The sequence below is a fragment of the Gymnogyps californianus genome, chromosome 3, assembly GCF_018139145.2.
Source record: "Gymnogyps californianus isolate 813 chromosome 3, ASM1813914v2, whole genome shotgun sequence".
NCBI lineage: Eukaryota > Metazoa > Chordata > Aves > Accipitriformes > Cathartidae > Gymnogyps > Gymnogyps californianus.
The window spans coordinates 87,708,258-87,726,401 of NC_059473.1; the positions used below are offsets into that span (position 1 = coordinate 87,708,258).

The 18,144-nt window shown below is 39.4% G+C and overlaps 1 protein-coding gene across 6 annotated transcripts in view; it reads right to left on the reverse strand.

The window, feature by feature from the left end:
• Positions 1-3,150: 3,150 nt before the first annotated feature.
• ORC3 (origin recognition complex subunit 3) overlaps positions 3,151-18,144 on the reverse strand; it is a 39,124-nt gene continuing 24,130 nt past the window's right edge. For 2 of the 6 annotated variants that reach the window (XM_050893670.1, XM_050893671.1), the window contains exons 14-20: positions 14,190-14,323; positions 11,649-11,728; positions 11,070-11,167; positions 10,027-10,168; positions 6,119-6,235; positions 4,900-4,979; positions 3,151-3,669 (exon numbers count right to left, since the gene is read on the reverse strand). In XM_050893670.1, coding sequence (XP_050749627.1) covers positions 3,564-3,669; positions 4,900-4,979; positions 6,119-6,235; positions 10,027-10,168; positions 11,070-11,167; positions 11,649-11,728; positions 14,190-14,323 — 757 coding nt within the window. In that variant the 3' untranslated portion in view covers positions 3,151-3,563. Of the gene's footprint in view, positions 3,670-4,899; positions 4,980-6,118; positions 6,236-10,026; positions 10,169-11,069; positions 11,168-11,648; positions 11,735-14,189; positions 14,324-18,144 lie in introns of all 6 variants that reach the window. The other 4 variants (XM_050893668.1, XM_050893669.1, XM_050893667.1 and 1 more) reach the window with 2 other exon arrangements.

Sequence of the window (18,144 nt, forward strand, 5' to 3'; positions counted from 1 at the left end):
AGAGGTGTCAAAGAACAGCATCTGTAACAGTAGAGAAAAATGGTAAACTATTCAGACAAGAGTTGACTTACTTTCAGGTCTGATTTTTGGCAGTAGTTTTGTTGAAAGATGTGACTACTGAAGAATACAATATGGTTACCAGTTCAGAGGTGAGGCTTCACGTTGTTACCGTTTCAGAGCTAGTACCACAATACAAACATTGGCTGCTTTTTTTTGTCCTGTTTGCTTTCAGTGAACATTGCAGACAGAGAAGGTTTCCTCGGGTATCTGTAGAACATGTTATTACTATGCAGACGGTTGTAGAAACTAACATTTTAAAATTACATACATGTATTTGCAGTTGAAATCTCCTGTGTGTGTATTTCAGCTAAGGTATGTGAGGGTGAGTTTGGAATATTTACCACAAAAAGTAGTAAAATAAACTATATGAGAGGAGCCAGATGTAAAATTCATATTATATAGCCAGCTTATCTGCAAACAGTAAGTCTGGTGTTATTAGACCCCCAGCACCAGAATTTCATTAAAGGAGGAAAAGCACAAGGTGCTTTTTCATAGCTGTAGTGTCACTGATGTTGGTTCAGAATTTAGCGATGTTAAGCTCTTCCCAGGCAGCTAGGACTCTCGACTACAAAGTCCAGCCTCCGAAGAAAGGCAAACTAAATGAAATTTATGACCGGTTTTGTTTAGTTTGTGTTTTTAACTGTCCAACCTTCCTACCCTCCTTGCTGAAGAAAATGAAATTACACCGTACTTCCTACATACTTTAAGTATTTCCCCTTTATACATCTTACAGTCTGAAGTGCCAAGTACCGAATTAAAGATTTGATCCTGAGAAACGGTATATAGCATAGCAAACATGTGACTTTAAGCTTCAAAATTTATGTTATTAGTTAAAGGGAAGAAACAGCCATTAACTACTAATTTTTCTGTTTTAATGTAATGTTGCCTGCACATTTGGGGATTAAAAGCCACACACTGTTGAGGCTTGCTTCTCTTTATTTCCAAATACTTCAGCCTCCAAAGGTGTGAAAGTTAGCTGGTGTGGGCTTATCTTGCGTAGGGCGAGGTTAGGGGAGGGGAGGCTGCAGGCAGGTGCGAGGGACAGCTGCGCAGAGCACTTGGCTCCGTGTCCTCTTGCGGATCAGCGAGACATTTGGCTGTTCTGCTGCTCCCTTCCATTTGTCAAGTGTAGTGGCAAGATAAATAGGTGAGGTTCAGGACAGAGGAGGGCTATTCAGCATTCCCCTCCTACTGAAATGTCTCACTTCTCTCTGCTGCTTGAAAGGCTTACGTAAAAAGACCACTATGATACAGGTCCCCTAGCTTGGTCTCTGGAGTGAAGAACTGGAGTTTGTTTACCCCCGTGTCTTGGTGGAAGAGAGGAACTTTTGCAACTGCTCCACTGGGATCCTAAAAATTCTTGTTCTGAGTTTTCATCATTACGTTTCCCAAGTTGTATGTTTAGGCAGTATAAAGGCTGATAAACTACTCGTCCTTCTCGGCCTCTTAATTTGCCTGGCAACATTTAGAACCGGGCCCTCCCTTAGGTACAACAGGAAGTGTTAGTGTGTCTGCAATTAGAGCAATTGGGAAATAGATGACTCCTACCCTCTCTGAGGGTATTTAAAACAAGCCTAACCTATCTTATATACATTCCTGGGTAAACAGCCTGGTAAGTTATAGGTTCTTGTAACATGACTTCCCCCCCTCCTAGTACAGATCTGGTTTATGCAAGTGATTCAATCTTTCAGTGCTCCAGGCTATCATTTTCAGTTGTTTTGAGTAGGCTGAAGTGCCAGTGCAGTGAAGTGGGAGCATCTGGATTCTAGTGACAGCTGAACACACGCACTAAGAGTGGCACTTAAATACCTCAAATAGAAGGAAAGTGAAGTCTGTCATCCTCTCTCAGTCACCTGAGGAAGTCTGGGAGTTTTTTGGAGGTAAATACAGGCTTTTACAATAAACTCAGTAATCACCATTCAACTTTAAGTAGGCTGGGAGGGACAAAGTCTAAATGCTTTTCTCTAACTGCAGCCCTTTCCCAGGTGATAAGACTGACCTGAAATCTCCACCCATACTGCTGAAATGCATGTGTTGCAGCCCTTGGGACAATTTATCAATGCATGGCAGATGTGCACGCTGTTCTGGAGGGAAACACGGCTTTTCCCCTTTGGTTTCTAAGGCTTTTTCCATGGTTGGAAAACATGGGACACTGACATCAGCCTAAACGCATTTGCTCCCTAAACTGAGTCTGAGGGAAGTTGAAGTTTAATGCAGTAAGATTTGCAGTGTAGCTTTTGAGCGCCAAAGAAAAAAAAGAGTGGGCTGGTTAGGACATACTTGTGTTACTGATACCTGGAATCAGTGTAGGTTTTTCTAAACAACCTCAGCTTCCTTGGGGACTAGAACTCCAGCGATGACCATGGTTTTCCAGCACTTTGGCACAGCGCTTTATTTGTGGCTTTTGTTACAGAATCAGGCACTGACCTGTGACTTGACTCCAGGCAGCGAATAACAACAGCTCTTTGGTCTGTCCTGACCAAATCAGCAATTTGGTCCGTTCCAGTCCAGTTCCTACAAAGGGGACAGCACTGGCAACCTGTACTGAGGCGCAGGCACTGCTCCGTGCTGGCAGAAGCTCAGAGAGTGCATCCTGGGCTTGCTTACTGCGCAGGGCCAAGTGGCCGAGGAGGTTCTTCGACTGAAGATCTGTCAGATGAGCAGTGCTTCAACGCTCTCAGCCAATAGCTGTTATTTTCACACAGCTGTTTCCTTTCCTTGTGTACAGTACAAATCCTCAGCAAAGAGAAAAGTTACAGTGTGTACTTCAGGTGTGGATTTTACTACCTTCCTCCAATGTGCACAAGTGCCATGTTCTCATTTAGTCTATGCTGACACAAGTTCCCCTAACAGCAAAAGTCAGCTAGTACTAATCAACTTCACTAGAAAAATAGAATGATTTAAAGTTTGCTTTTCTCAAAGAGCAAAAATTTGTATCTTCAAAATTATTCTGTCCCTTTTTCCTCCTCATGAAGGAGTTTTCAGGGAGTTATGACCAATTTTGGTTTGAAGAACATCCAGCAGAGGCTGAGCATGGAAGCTTACTGTCTTTGTTAGCATACTGGTTTTATTTATTTTTAAATCTGTAGTTCAAGGATGTGGAAGGCATTTTATAATGATGACTCAAATCCTATCAGCTTATAAGCAAGTTAATAATACTACTTCATCACTTCTGTAGCTTACACAGCCAGTGTTGTCCTTTTGGCTTGCTAGCTTGAATTGTATCAGTATAGTGTTAAATATCACACATCAAAGATAAAAACTGGCACAACAATACTGTATTTGGAACATGAGCATTAATAGAGCAGTACATTACACAGGGAGGCTGAGTATTAAAAACCAACATTGCTGTTCAGGCCTGTCCAGGCACTCACTGTATCTCACAACATTCGGTCATCATTGACTTTGACTCAGTATGCAAAGTTAGTGAAGACTAGTTTAGTGGGAACACAGCCATTGCACAATGTTAGAAAGAACAGGTTTATTAAGATCTCAGTGGCACATTAACAGCCTCCCCATGTCAACCTTGCCACGTGGTCAGTTTTCTGCTTGCTAGGCTTTATGAAGCCTAAGAGTTCCAGTTCAGAAACAGCTCGAATGAAACGAGCACTGGACATTTCAGTAAAGGAAACTGAGTACACTTTGTGACGCATACTGATGGAGACACCATTCTCTCTAGGAGGGGAAGATTTCTAAGTCATGGTAAACACAGATTACACAAAATGCTGCGTTGCACGCTAAAATTGTTGGAAATAAGGGCAGAGCATGATGTGCCTACAGAAGCACAAATCTTCAATCTAATCAGTTTTTCTTTTGCTACATGCATACAATGTGGCAACGAAGAAAGAGTTCCTCTCCCCACTGCTAAGAAGCTTAAAGCCTACAAAGATACTAATTTTGTAATCTTTCAGAAGAAAAAAGAATTTATACTTTCACATCTCTGGAAAAAAAAATGGGAAGACAGTTATAGAGGTTTTTTTTGAGGTTTCATAAAACAGCACCACCTTCTCTTTCCTCACTATTCACTATACCTTTCTTGCTGCCTTCCTGACACACAGCTATATATCTTTGAGTTAAATAGAGAATTTAGTTTTGTGTTAATTACCAGTGGAGCTTGTAAAAAAGGAAAGGCCTTATACTTAAGGAAAGCTAGGTGTAGTATTAGAGCATATAAATATTCTTCCTGTAGTTCAGCCTCCTTTTGTATAACTATTCATCTCTTCTCTGTGGCAGCACTACTGTTGTAGCCATGAGTTTTGGTTCCAATGCTCATCCTTTAAATATTTTGCAGACCTCAGTTAAGAATCAGGACAAAGTGAGAAGCAGAACAGATGTTTTGTGGGAGCTAAAGTTCTCAACTCTAAGGTACTAGAACTCATGGCTTCTACAGAGACACTACTGTTGTAAGCGTATCCTCTGCTAAGGCTTCCGTCTTCCTCATAATAAACTATTGTCTCTATTTCTCCATCTGCTCTCTAGGTCACAGGTATCCTACCATCTGTTCCCCAATAATGCTCTGCCCATATACAGCAGCTGTACCAACTCTCACACGATTTAACCAAGTGGAATAGTTCAACTTGTTTTAAGGACTGTTGGTTCTCTTTCAGACCCAAACACCTCCTATGGACAAAAGCTGCTCTCTCACCTTGCAACCCCAAGCCCAACTATTTCAGCTGATCTATTTCAGTGACATTTTCAGTACACTAAGGCTATTTAAACTAGCAGTCTTATTTTTCTGGAATTAGTTATCAGTGCATGTGAAGCTGTATTTTAAAAATCCTGGTTCATTAATCCTGTAAGCATGTGAATGTCAAACTTGAGAGAAATGAGAAAGGATACTGGATAATATCATCCACCTGGTCTGAGGAAGCCACATCTGCATTTGGTCCCTCAGCTGCCATCACCACAGTTGAGAAAGCCTAGAAAGGGAAAAGCAGCATAGATTTAACACATTTCATAGACAGAGAGAGCTGCATATAAAATAATGAGCTCTGACCTGATGACTATCACTCGGGAGGAATGAGATCTTGGAAAGATAACTCCATGAGAATGTCAGTTCAGCAGCAATCAAAAGAGCGAGCAAGGTTACATATTAGCACGGCAGGAATACAGAATGAAAGACATTACTCTATGAACTCGTGTGCCTGCATTTTAAATCCCAATACAGTGCTGGTCCCTGACCCATTCTCAGAAAAAATACAGAACTGAAAAACATTCTCAAAGTGAGACTGCTTAAACATTCTGGAAAAATGAAGGAGATAAGTTGGCTGTGAAGAAATCTATAAAGTTGAGGGACAGCAAGAGGCTGGGTAGGAATCTTCTGTCCACTTCTATTTCCAATACACAAACAAGGCAGCAGCAAACAAAACATACTCAGAACAAGTAAAAGGCGTGTCCTCTGCACTGCATGTAGTTAAGCTGCAGAATTTCTTGCCAGAGGATGCTGTGGTTGCTAAAAAGTTATATTCGTAATGTAATCCAGGTAGGCTTACGAAGTACAGAGAAACCATTCCAGTTTAGGAAACTTTAGAGCTAAAACATGATTGTTAGCTAGGGAGTGTCTGAAGAATGCATCATGTTAATGTATGTTCTCTTGTTATACTCTCTCTGCTTTTGGTCACAGTATGAGATAGGATATCAGGCTAGGAGGACCATTGCTCATCCCTAGCACAAGCATTCTCTCCAAGAGCCTCCCGCTTGCCAAGCAGCAGCACTTGCCTGTTTCCATAAAAGTGTCACAGAAAACTTAAAAACAAAGGGGGGGAAAAAAATGGTAGCTTTGTGAAGCACAAAATCTGATCTGTACCGAGCATAAGATAGAAGCAGAAGCAAAAGATTTTCATCACAAAGTAATAATGCTGAAAATAAATGATTCACAGTAGCCAGACGAAGACACTGGGCTGGTGGTTAGTGTTACTGTGTGTTCTTGCACAGGAGGGACTGAGGTATGCCATGATTTAAGCTGTCAAAAGGGGCACTACAGAAAAGCAGACATGCAGCATAAAGATACATGAGAATACTGAAAGCACGTAAAGGCACTCTTTGCATTGTCACATACCTCTAACCAATCAACGAGATTAATCAATCTGCCACACTCCAAATGAAGCTTATACACTATGCATATGTCAGGGGCTTTATTAGAAATGCTTCCTCCATCACTTTTCAAAGCTTGATTCTGATGAAAAAAAGTGAAAGCAGTAACTTTGGTCAGTTTTTAATCTTGAACAATCTCTAGGGCAAGAGATAACATTATTTCAGGAAAGTTGCATAGTAGGTATTTTAACCAAATGTTTACTGGATGTGTGTTTAATGGCAAGTTGATGGTACAAAGGAAAAAAAAAAACACCCAGGAAAATAATAAAACATACCATTAAAAAAACCCAAACACACACACAACAACAAAACACCTAGGTACTTCACTCCTGGTGTTCCTTCTACAATTTTGTACACTTATGCAGTCTCTACTCTAATGAGTGCTTATCTGATTACGCTTTTCCCCAATTCTTTTGCTAGTTCTATTTACATATCAGAGAGAAGTATTCTGTTCTGTGGATTCAGGAAAAGAAACTAGTCATGATTTGCCTCAGACTGTACTATGTATAAAACAGAAAAGCGTCCCTTCCCCCCCATCCCGCCCGAAAGGAAAGAGGAAGTCTTAGTATAGATCTATCAGATGTACTAAAAAGCAAAATTGCTTCTCTCAAGAGTTTTATCTTTGAAATGCAGCAATCATTTCTCTCTGACTTGAAACTCAGCACCTATAAAGGCAGAAGTCTGATTTCTCACAAACTGTTCTATATGTCAGGAAATCCAGGTCATCAGCACTGAACCATTTACTTGAGAAGTAAAAAAGCCACTGGAGCCAGAAGCAAAAGTCTATGTAGAGCTGCAGAAATTTACATCATTTCATATCAGTTCACGATTTTTTTTTCCAGTTTTCAGTTTCATGCACTCTAAGAAGCCAGCTCTCTTAACATGAAAACAACTACTGATCATTCCTTTCAGGTCATAGAAATTTTTGCTAAAATGCTTTTATATGCTAGTTAAATATGCAAGTTACTTTTGGGAAGTCTATAGAGCCCTAGAGCAAGGATACCTTCATAAATAAATGCTTTTCAAGATAGGAAAGAAGGTTGGGCAAAGAACATAACTTTGCTCAAGAATCTCTAGCTTACCTTTCATAGATCTCAGTTTGGACTCTAGCACTTTTGAGACATTTCACAATTTCCAGAAAGCCTAACAATTTTCAAGTTTATTTATTCTGTACAAGGAACACAAAAGCTGCAGACATTAGGTTAATGTCTGTCAGTTCAGTCCAGATGGTCTCCAGATAAATTCAGACTAACATGGCTAAACCCTCAAAATGTTACAATCCAGGCACTAATTTACCAGCTATAATTCAGGAGCATACCATAATAGTTTCAAGTACTACTGTGTTACTAACTGGCACAGGTGCAGTTACGCGTTCTGGCTGATCTAGTGGCTCACCACTGCCCAGACGGATAACCCTATGCCTTTTTCTTTTCTCCTCTGCTACTTCTGCGGCTTCTTACACTTTGCACTGATTTTCTAATCTTAAGGCCAGAACAGTTATCACAAGCAAGAGAGGATGCAACTTCTAGAGCAACTGCACTCTCCTGGAACAGGTTCATCTGTAGAAATTAATAATTAGCTGGACCACATGCAAATGCCGAGAATGATCCAGGGAAGATATTACTGATTGGCACTGCAGGGTCTCTGCCAGCACCTGAAAGAATTCAGCCTCACTTGTGATAACTAGGCCAAGTCTTTATAGCATAGCAGGAGGGAGCTGCAGCTGCGTGCGGGGAAACCTCAGCTTCCTGAGGCGGCAGCACACACGTTGTCCCTGAGAGGAAATAACTAGGCTGACAAGCAGGAAGCTGCCCTAGAACAAGTAGCCAGTTGTGAAACACAGAGGTGCTGTTTCAGAAAGAGAAGAGTATGGGAGTGGGAACAACCCAGAGCACTGTTGATGAGGGGTTTCTCTTGCTTGACCCTGCCCCCAGAGGCTAGACAGACTCGTGCCTTGCCCTGGAATCAATGTTACTATCTTTCCCAAGGACCAAATGCTAGTATCCCCTTTCCCTGATACAGGAGCTTAATTGTAACTCGAGGATTTTCATTTCATAGCAGTCAAAGTAACTTCATGGGTAATAGGGCTATTCCTTGAGATCAGTGTGAAGAATCACCCTTCTTACCCAAGGTCAAGAACAAAACTTGCACGACCATCTAAACCCCAGGAAGATCCAAGATCAGATTTCCTTGTGCTGACACAATACTAAGCAGTGCCTTGCTGGTATGCAACACAATACTAAGCAGTGCCTTGCTGGTATGCCAAGTTACAACTTGTTGAATTTTCAAGGGATCAGTGAAAACAGAATTATACTTTTTTTGTGTTTTTTTTTTTTCAGGGCAAGTGTGATCCTTGGTTCACGTTTTGCTAAATACATAACTGGACTGGATTCCTATAAGAAATACATCACATATTAATCATTTGCTGGTACTCCACTGAAGCAGATCCTTTTCTGTCCTAGCCTTCTGGAAGGAACAGCTCTAGAGAACTTTGCTCTGGTCATGGCCCAGGAAAGTACAAGCCATGCAGAAGTCATGGATATAATTAAGAAAAAGTATTTCTTTGGCTCACATGGATTAAAATGCTAAGCAAGGTACTCAGCCAATACTGCTGCTGTTAGAAACTATGCCAAACCTTCACAATCTACTCAGAAAACATCAGAAATATGTTAAAGTATGTCAAAGAACAAAGTGCACGATGACAGAGGGCTTTAAATCCTGTCAACTCATCAAAGAGAATACTTACTAAACACATCAGTAGGTAGATTTTGCTAGCTCTCCTAATCTGTATTTTTACAGGTTGTCTAAAAATATAAATTACTAAGGGTCACATTAGGTCTCTTTAATGGTAGCCCACTTGCTAACTACTGTTTTCACAAATAAGCTCTTTAAGTGGTTTTAGAAATAACTCGGGCACGCAGCAAAACTGACAACCCTCATTCAAATAGAGGCACAGTGCCAACAAACCCAATACGAATCGGGTTGTAGATTTCAAAGACTGATCTTTATCAAGTATGATTCCTGATAAGTGTTGGCTTTGACTCAAGTAACATATAATCACTCAGATACAGCTACAACCAATGTTTTCTTCAAAACTGTAATCACATTTTTAAGGGAAATGTTAGGGCACGAGGATAACTCCAAGTAGCATCTATAGTCAAGGACAAAACAAAGAAATGTATGTTCACTCCTTTTCCAAATCCCGCTCTATTTCTTTCCTTTGGTCATTCTGTGAATTTGATTTATGAAAGTAGTGGAAAAGGGGCTGCTTTTCTTCTCTAGAAAAGGGCAGGGTTAACTAATAGAATCAATGACAATCCTTTTCTTGGACTCGGAAAAGACAGGATGTCAATACACAACAGATATTAAAATAAATGTAAAAACAAAGGACTCCTTTAAATATGCTGTATTTAAGCTATTGTTAATGTCATCACTCCATCTGAACAGAGCCTTCACCTTACAGCAAGTCTACACAGGAGGACTAAGCACCAGCCCTGAAAAGAAAGTCTCTGGAAAGAGCCACACTGTATTTTTCCCCATGGACAGTCATTCCATTTGTAATGGAGGACAAAATGACTTTTCTTAGCATACATCTACAAGAGAAAGAAAAGAGCATGACTAGAACAGGCTCTGGAAAATGGATTCCCCATATAGAACTCTTCCCATAATTGGCTTCTTTATTTCAGCCAGACAGACTCCCTAGCTCTTTGCGAAGTCCCCAGTTGCTTATCGACGCTAACTTGCTGGTCCTCTGCAAAATACCTGAATGTGTGCCAAGCTTCATGAAACAGCAAAACTAAGCCTTACACACGATCCTCATGTGTAGCCTTCAGAAACTACTCCAGCACCACAAACAACTCACTTGTTTCTTACCTTCAGGTAGCAGTATGGGTTATTTAAAGCTGTATGAAGTGCAATCCTCGGGGCAGCATTCAAGTGCCCACGGAGAACACTGGCTGTGTTGAAATACACTATCTCATGCAGAGTCTTATGGTCTGCAGGAACAAGGTAATTTCTGAAAAAGCAACATGAGGTATGGGGGAAGGAGGGGAGATACCAGCTTTACCTTAAGGGAAACAACAGAAGTCTACTGCAGTCAGAGACTACAAGAATGTATGTTTCCCAACCAGTACTGACAAATCTCTGAAAAAACAAGATGAACAGCACTGAAATGAACTTTTAAGCAGGGAAGTCAGTTATTATCAACTCTACATCTAATGGATTTAGCATAGAACTCTAGCTGGGCCACTGACAAATTAAAAAAATAAGGGCAGCAGCTGAAATGCTAACACCAGTCATGTACTCCACAGATCTTACTTATCCATCTCGAGGCCTCCTGATGAGTCTCTGCTCATCTTTGTCTTCGTATTTGAAGCTTTTTTCTTGGCACAGTCATACTTCTGTTAGTTTCTCTGCCTCCCCCCTGCCAAGGCTCTATAATTAACAAGTGCCTTCATGTCTTCCCCCACCCTAAGCCTTTCACATTTTCTGCTACAGAGCTGCCTCCAAAACCCTATCTGCTATGCCTTGCTCACCAAAACAGTTCCCAAAATGGATAGGATATCACACTTGACATCTATACAGTTTCATAAGTAGAACAGATCAGCAAAGATTAGGGTAAAAACTCTTGACTTTATTTTGCCACATATACCCAGTCCTCCCTCAACTTTTTTCTGTAGCCAAAATAAGTTGGTCAATTCATGTGCCAATTACTTCTACTAATCTATGGAAAAGAGATATTTTAATTACTATTTTTAGAGCCCTCATCAAAGAAAGAATAGGAAGGAAAAAGTGTGCTTCATACCACAGGGACCAAGACACAATTTTGACAAGATTAACATGCTAACATGTTAGCAAAATTTCTGTTGCAACTTATGGTGCAAACTAATGCAGGAATATAAAACGCGAAAGCTCACCTTACAAGACTGTCTATATAGTCAACAACTTCAAAACGAAGCATTTCAAACTTTGTCAGTTTCTTAGACCGCCTTGATTCCTTCAACTCCAACAAAGTCTTTAAAAAAAAGTGGTGCATAAAACTACATGGGAGGTAGTTATTCTCTGGAGAACACAATCTATATGTTTAACATGTTTAATTAATTTTTGCTGGTATGTCTTTACTGATGATGTTTGAAAGTGTGATCGTGCAGTTATTTTTATTTAGGCCAGTGTATTCAGTTCTCAAACTGGTAGGAGTTTGGGAAGTTCAAAGAAATATGTGTTAGGCAGAATGTGTAATTTACAAGTTAAATAAGAAGAAAACCTCTAATTTGCATTTTTAAATCCTAGTTTATGACAGATATTTTCTATAATTTTCTATGCGTCAGGTGGGCCTAACATACATAGTTGGTACTTATTCATTCATTTTTAAGAAGAGTTACTTATACACAACCTTTACTCAGAGCTCCAGCAAGCGGGGAAGAACTAACCATGGACAATTATATCTTAAAAGATTCAGTTAAGGAACTAATCAGTAAAGCCTACACAGGCCTAACCTTCTGAAGATGATAAAGGTCTGTCTTCTTCTGGAGCTCCTTTTGTGACGATACGGACACATCTCGTTCTTGGAAAGCTTCTGCTACTAGAACAAAACTAGTGTTTGATACGTGGCGTAAACTTTTCCTGACTACCTATATAAACCCCCTAACCCAAGCAACCTGAGAAGCGTTCAGTTACTTGTTCACATAGACCCAAACACAGGCAGATTTTGAGTCTTGCACCTTGTAAGAGATTGTTAAAAAAGGAGTCTGCAGTGCAGCTTAACCAACAGTAATTAAGTAACCGAAGCAATTCAGCCCTGAGCAAACATCCAGCACAACCCTTGCGCATCACTTGAATTCCACTTATGTCATCCTAGGTCATACTCTCAACATTTCTAAGTTGGACAGATTAGTCCTAGACACTACTGATGATTTAGGAGTGTTCAAAAAGCCACACACGGCATATTTTTTCCTTCTCATGCAAAACAACACTAAGTAAGAAATTAATTCTCCCTGCTTAACCCAGAAACTGCAACCAGAGCAGCAAACCAAACGTGCTAAGGTATTTCATGGTCCAGTTTTGTTCTCATCTTAATTTGTAACAAAATTTTGTTTTCATAGCCATGTAGTTTGTTGATCAGTTGCACCAATAATTAGTAATTTTTAGGTAAAAACAAAGACGCAAAACCTCCCAAAGCACGATCAATGCCAGGATGAGTGATAATCAAAATGAAAACAAAAGGTAACTAGATTTCTTGCCGTACTTATGAAGATGGTAATAAGATGGAGATTCCACCTACAGATCACAGGTAAAGCTCCAATCAGCAATGGCAATCATGATACATAAAAGCTTTTTGGTGACCTACATAGAATGACTTGCTATTTTCCAGTGCCCTGTGGACATTTGTATTTGTGTTGAAGACTTCAAAACAGAGAACTTCCTCTCTCCACTACTACACCGATATATTTTGAGATACTTTTTATCAAATCCTTCAGTTCAAAATAGACTGAACATAAGGATATTTTGTTTCCTCAAGCTTCATGTTTTTATTTTTTCCAGTTCATTAGCCAGCCAGGTAGATGGACTTCGTTGTTGTTAAAAAAAAAAAAAGTAGTAATTTTGGACTATCCTTTCACTCTAAGGGCTCTGCGGGAGATTTGGGTACGTAACATTTTTGGCAGACTTCTGAAAACTCCTGCTAAAGACCAGCACAATCACAGAAACATACAGGAAGAAGTCACCTAACTCAGCAACCTGTTCATGTAAAGTTTATCTTAACTTCCCCTTCTCACTTTTTCATTATAACTTAAATCTGCTTTGAAAACAAACTAAGATCATTCATGGATTCATTAGACCTTCTCTGCTTTAAAAACATCTTCAAATCCTAAGTGAAAAATAAATACTGCCTTTTTTGTTTTATAGTTCTGCATGTTCCTGAATCCCCAGACTTGTTCTTTTTTATTTATTCCCTCAAGGTAAAAATCCAACTACTTAAAAGCCTTTTGCTTCAATTCTTTTTTTCCAAACTAGATGAACCTTTAGGTTTTCCATCGTAGTTCAGATTCTTCAGTGCTGGTATCTTTAGTGACATATACAGCTTTTTCAAAGTGATCACCTATTTCCTGTACCACAGCCCTGCTACTACTACATCTATTCAAAAATACATGGTACAGGCAAGAGCCAATTCTAAACAAGCCTCAGTTAACCCTAGAGTCTTACATGACTACTTTAATTAATATTAGACTGCATTTGGTGGCTTATTGCCTACTTGTCCAAATGCTGGATAGCAACCACACTGATAATGAACTTAATTTAATATGCATAAAAAGAGCAGATGAAAACCACTTCATCTTCAAAAGGGAATCACAGGGGAGCACTTCTCCGTAGTTCAGGGGAAGCAATGGAATTCCTGTTCCAGAAGAATGCTGGACTATGTCCTATTCCTGTTTCAGAAGGAATATGGCAGTTTCTGTTAACCTGCCTCTGAAAGACAGAAGGCTGCTACGCATTTGCCTTACTAAAATTTCAAATATATCCTCTACCACGAACAATCAAATATATGGGCCTGACAAGTTACAGCGTGTCAGCAAAGCCCTGACAACTGGTGCTTGGTGTCCTAGCTCTTACATTAATTTAACTGAAGGTGCAGGTGAAAGAACTTTATATACATTTGGATTAAACACCATGTCATAAGAAAGTCTGCTCCTATTTATCTTTCAATATCTATTTTTATTTGTTAAATGTTTTTAATGATTGCAACATCTGGTAAAATGCTCAAAATATACGTATGACAGATTTAGTGAGTAATGTTTGCTGATCTGTCCAATTTCTTATCTTACATCACTCTTCCGCATTACGAAAAGCATGAACCACATACCGATAAAGAATACAAACATTTCCTAATTTTGTGCATGTATTTAAAAAAAAACAATCCTGAAAAATCTGATGGTTTGATACAATGACAGGATATCACCAGGGCAAATGATACCCATTGGTCAGATTATAAAACAGCTTTCATACAATCTGCAATGGAATGTATGATGGTACACACCCACCTTCTAGTTTCTGAAACTGGGTCAAGAACTCCTTCAACTTCTCTACTGTTTTATCAAACTCCTTTCCAGAAGATGACACAAAAATTTCCACACATTGTTGAAGCATGGTTACCAAATCAGACTTATTCAACATCCTAAAAGACACAATCGTTGGCTGAAGTTGAAACGCAGAATGATGAAACAGCTTTCAATGTTCTTAGTTGAAAAAAAGTTTAAAAATAATTTGAAGAACTCCTTTTAAAAGAGAAAACCTCCAAGATTTCAAGCATTCAGTCTTGCAGTAAAGTAAATTTTTTTCCTTGCTGTCATTAACAGAAAGAAACAAATCAACTTGGATAGATGTCCTTCACATTTTCCTGCAGAACTGACAATGAAAGCTTTTCTGATAGTCTACCTAAAAACACTTGCTGTGTTTTTGAATACATAATTTTTGAAACTGTGAGTCAGATTAAAAAAAACAAAAACAAAAACAAATATGGTAGGGTTCATAACTCATTCCCAAGAACGGTAAATGAAATGGTAAAAAAAACCCCAAAAAACAACAGATTATTATGTATTCACACATCCACAAAATCCATTACGCTCTGTGATTCAGAATGATTCTCAAACAAAATCCAAATTGCTGTTTTCTGCATTTAATTGCTATAAACCTAACCACCACTAGAATCCCAGAATCATTTAGGTTGGAAGTGACCTCTTGAGATCACCTAGCCCAACCTCCAGTCTAGCATTTACTTTTAATTATGTATTAGGGCATTTTATAAATGTCACCAAGCACTGCTCAGTCTCAGAATCTTCATTTAAGAGATATCAAAGCAAGTCCTTGCAAGTATCCACAAATGAAATCCAGAATTACAGTCATTGCATCAAGCCAGTACCATTACACATGCATGTAACTTTTCTCATGCAGTGCAAGAGGTTCCCATTGCTAAACACTCTGGTTCTGAACAATCACACATTTGTAATACTCGCTGTTACCAGGAGCCCTTCCCAGCCTATTCTTGTGTTTTTGCTTTGTCTTACACAAAACAAAGGTGCCAATAGTTTAAGGATTTTAGAAGACACAAAAAACACAGCTACACAAAAAAAGGGAGCATGACAAAAGAATGAAATGATGGTCATCAGTGTGTCAGGCAGTGGGTCTCCGTATCAGCTACCTACACATTGACTAAGATTTAAGGAAGAATTTAGAACAGGCTGGGGAAGCTTTATAGATGTCTGGAGGGGCAACTGCAATTTGAGCTCTAGTTTCTAACTGGCAGTTGATGCTAAATGCTTGTAAAGGCTAGAATTTGAAACTTCAGTTTATCTGATTCAGGGTTATGGATTTTTCAAAGCCAGGTGTTGCCTTCAGATACACTTGGTTTCTTACATAAAAGCATCAGGAGTTAACAATAGAAAGGGTGACCTTGACCACACAAAAGGCTGGAAAACATTTTGAAACTCTCTTGTAGAATATAATGGGTAAACAAGGTAGCCTTCTTCCAGGCCAGACAAAACACTGCAATAATTAAACACTTAAGATGGAGAGAGGATAACCAGATTTGGAGATGTGTGAATGGGAAAGAACAAATTTATTTTAGTAACATTATTCAAAAAGAAGGTGCAAGTTCTAGAAAAACTTATTTACAACAACAATGGGATTACAGCGCCCAAAGAACAGGCAAGAGGATGGTTATCACATATCAGGAAACAGTAAAAGATCCTTTTCCATCTTTTGGTCTTAAGATTACTGCAAGGTATGCCAGGTATCAGAGAGTGGGATTAAGATTTTAATTCGGTCAGGAGACAGGCTTAAAGCAGAAAGGAAGATCTCAGATGATCCAGAGACAGTAAATAAATCTGTCTCTGCTTATTCAGAGACAAGTTATGAAACAGAAGAAAGGAAGCTAGGATGAAGTCCATAGAAACTCCTTCTGAATGCTGAAGTGGGGAATCATCTGAAGAAGTGATAACAGAGATTGGTCAACAACAAAATGACAACAGTCACAGAAGGGCAGGACCGCGATAAGCAGTATGTGACGAATGGCATCAATGATTAGCAGACAAAAAGAGTACAGTATCTAGACAGAAGACAATAGGTCAGACGGTCCTCAAAGTTTTGCCACCTAAAATCTTGACCAGATCTCCCAGCCAGTTAGCTCCCCATAACCAATCAAGTGAGACACCCTCCAACATCTCTTAATCTTATCTCTCTTCTGATTGGATTAATCCAGTGTGAACTAAAGCTCACACGTGTTCCTTGGTCTCCCCATGATATTTCTTAGACTCTAGACAACTAGATTAAAGTAGAATAACTGTTGTGTAGATTGCTAATGTTACATCACCTGAAACACCATCTTTAGGGAGAGCACTTTTTAGCAGAAGCGATAAAAGCCGGTCCAAGGAAAGGCTGAAGTAGAGAACCAACCAACCAACCACAAAAGGAACTCAATGCAACAACTGAAAACCCCACATTCAAACATAATTCATGAAGGGCAAAAGAGAGACTTTGTTAGAAATCGAGAAATAAGCCGATCAAAAGCTTCTCTATTTCTTACTTTCTAAATACAAGGAAAAAAAGTTGGACTCCAGAAAACACTGAAAAGAAGAATAAGGGATGGGAAAGGGCAAACATAGGGATATCAACAGGTGATGTGGCCCCTGGGAAGGCAGAGATATTAAGGAACAGTGAATGACTTCCATACCTGAGCAAAGAGGGAAAAAAGACGACTGTGAGTAGAGGGGTAAAGATCACATTTTATCATTTTCTTCTGAAAGATAGCAGCAAGATTCTATGCAGAAAAAGCAGAGACAAGAGGAAGTATGTGTAAAATGGAAAAGAGAGTTAAAGTTAAAAGCTGAAAAAAAAAAAATCATCACAGCTAGAATCCCAAGTATTTGAAGGAATTGTGTTGAAGGAGTTTTGTTAGAAAAATGACAGAATTCCTGGATTTAAAAAAAAAAAAAAAAAAAAAAAAGAATTATCTATGAAAGGAATGACCGTGATCACTGTATTTCTATCAGAAGCTCCCACAGTGGGAGCCAGGACCAGAGCAAAAACAGGAGGGAGATGAACAGAAAAGAATAAAGGGGGAGCAAGCCCGAATTTGATGGCAGCAACAACTTTGAGACAGGAGAAGAGGCAGACGAATTCAGAGTGGAAGAAAGCAAATTAAACATAGGAGGGGAAAAAAGAGAGGAAAAAATGGCCAAGAGTTATTAGACATTACAGAACAGACAGTACAGGAAAGCAAAATGACACATTTGTGGGCAAGGGCTGACAGGTGATTGAGTGCTGTCAAGATTCAGGAGAGTCAGAGAAGGATTAAGAAGGAAAGACTGTAGAAATGATGAATCAAGCACGTAATCCTTTCAAAGGGATGAGGGTAAAGAACATAGCACAGTGGCGATGCATAAGAACACTCAGTATGGCAAAGGTACAGTTTGAAGAGTATGTTTCCTTGTGTATATGAGCCCAGAAACTTATCCTCCACCCACCCCGACATGGTTTGTCTATGCAATTTTACTGTCAGACACATCAAACCTCACAAGCTCAGAGGCTCTTGAAGAGGCAGTTACGGTAACGGTGTTGCATCAGCTCCTTGTGCAACAGAACCAATGTATTATTTGCACAAATGCAGCTATTAGGAAACAGCCACTTGCCATGATAAAGCACGTTTAAAAGTCTGTGGCTGCAACATTGCAATTGACGGGTTTTTTATTAAGAAAACTGGCTTAGATGACTTTTCCATTTTCAACACTGACAGACAACACAAGTGTACGGTCTCCTAAAGTCCTAAGCTCACAATAACACAAAAATTAACTCAGTCCCTGTACAAACTGTTAGACAAAGGAGGCAGGGGGAAAGCAGTAAAATAAAAAAATAAGAAAGGCCTCAGCTACTCATTTGGAACAGACTCTAATTTTCACAACAGATTAAAATTTAGGCCAACTAAAACTAATAATTTGGTTG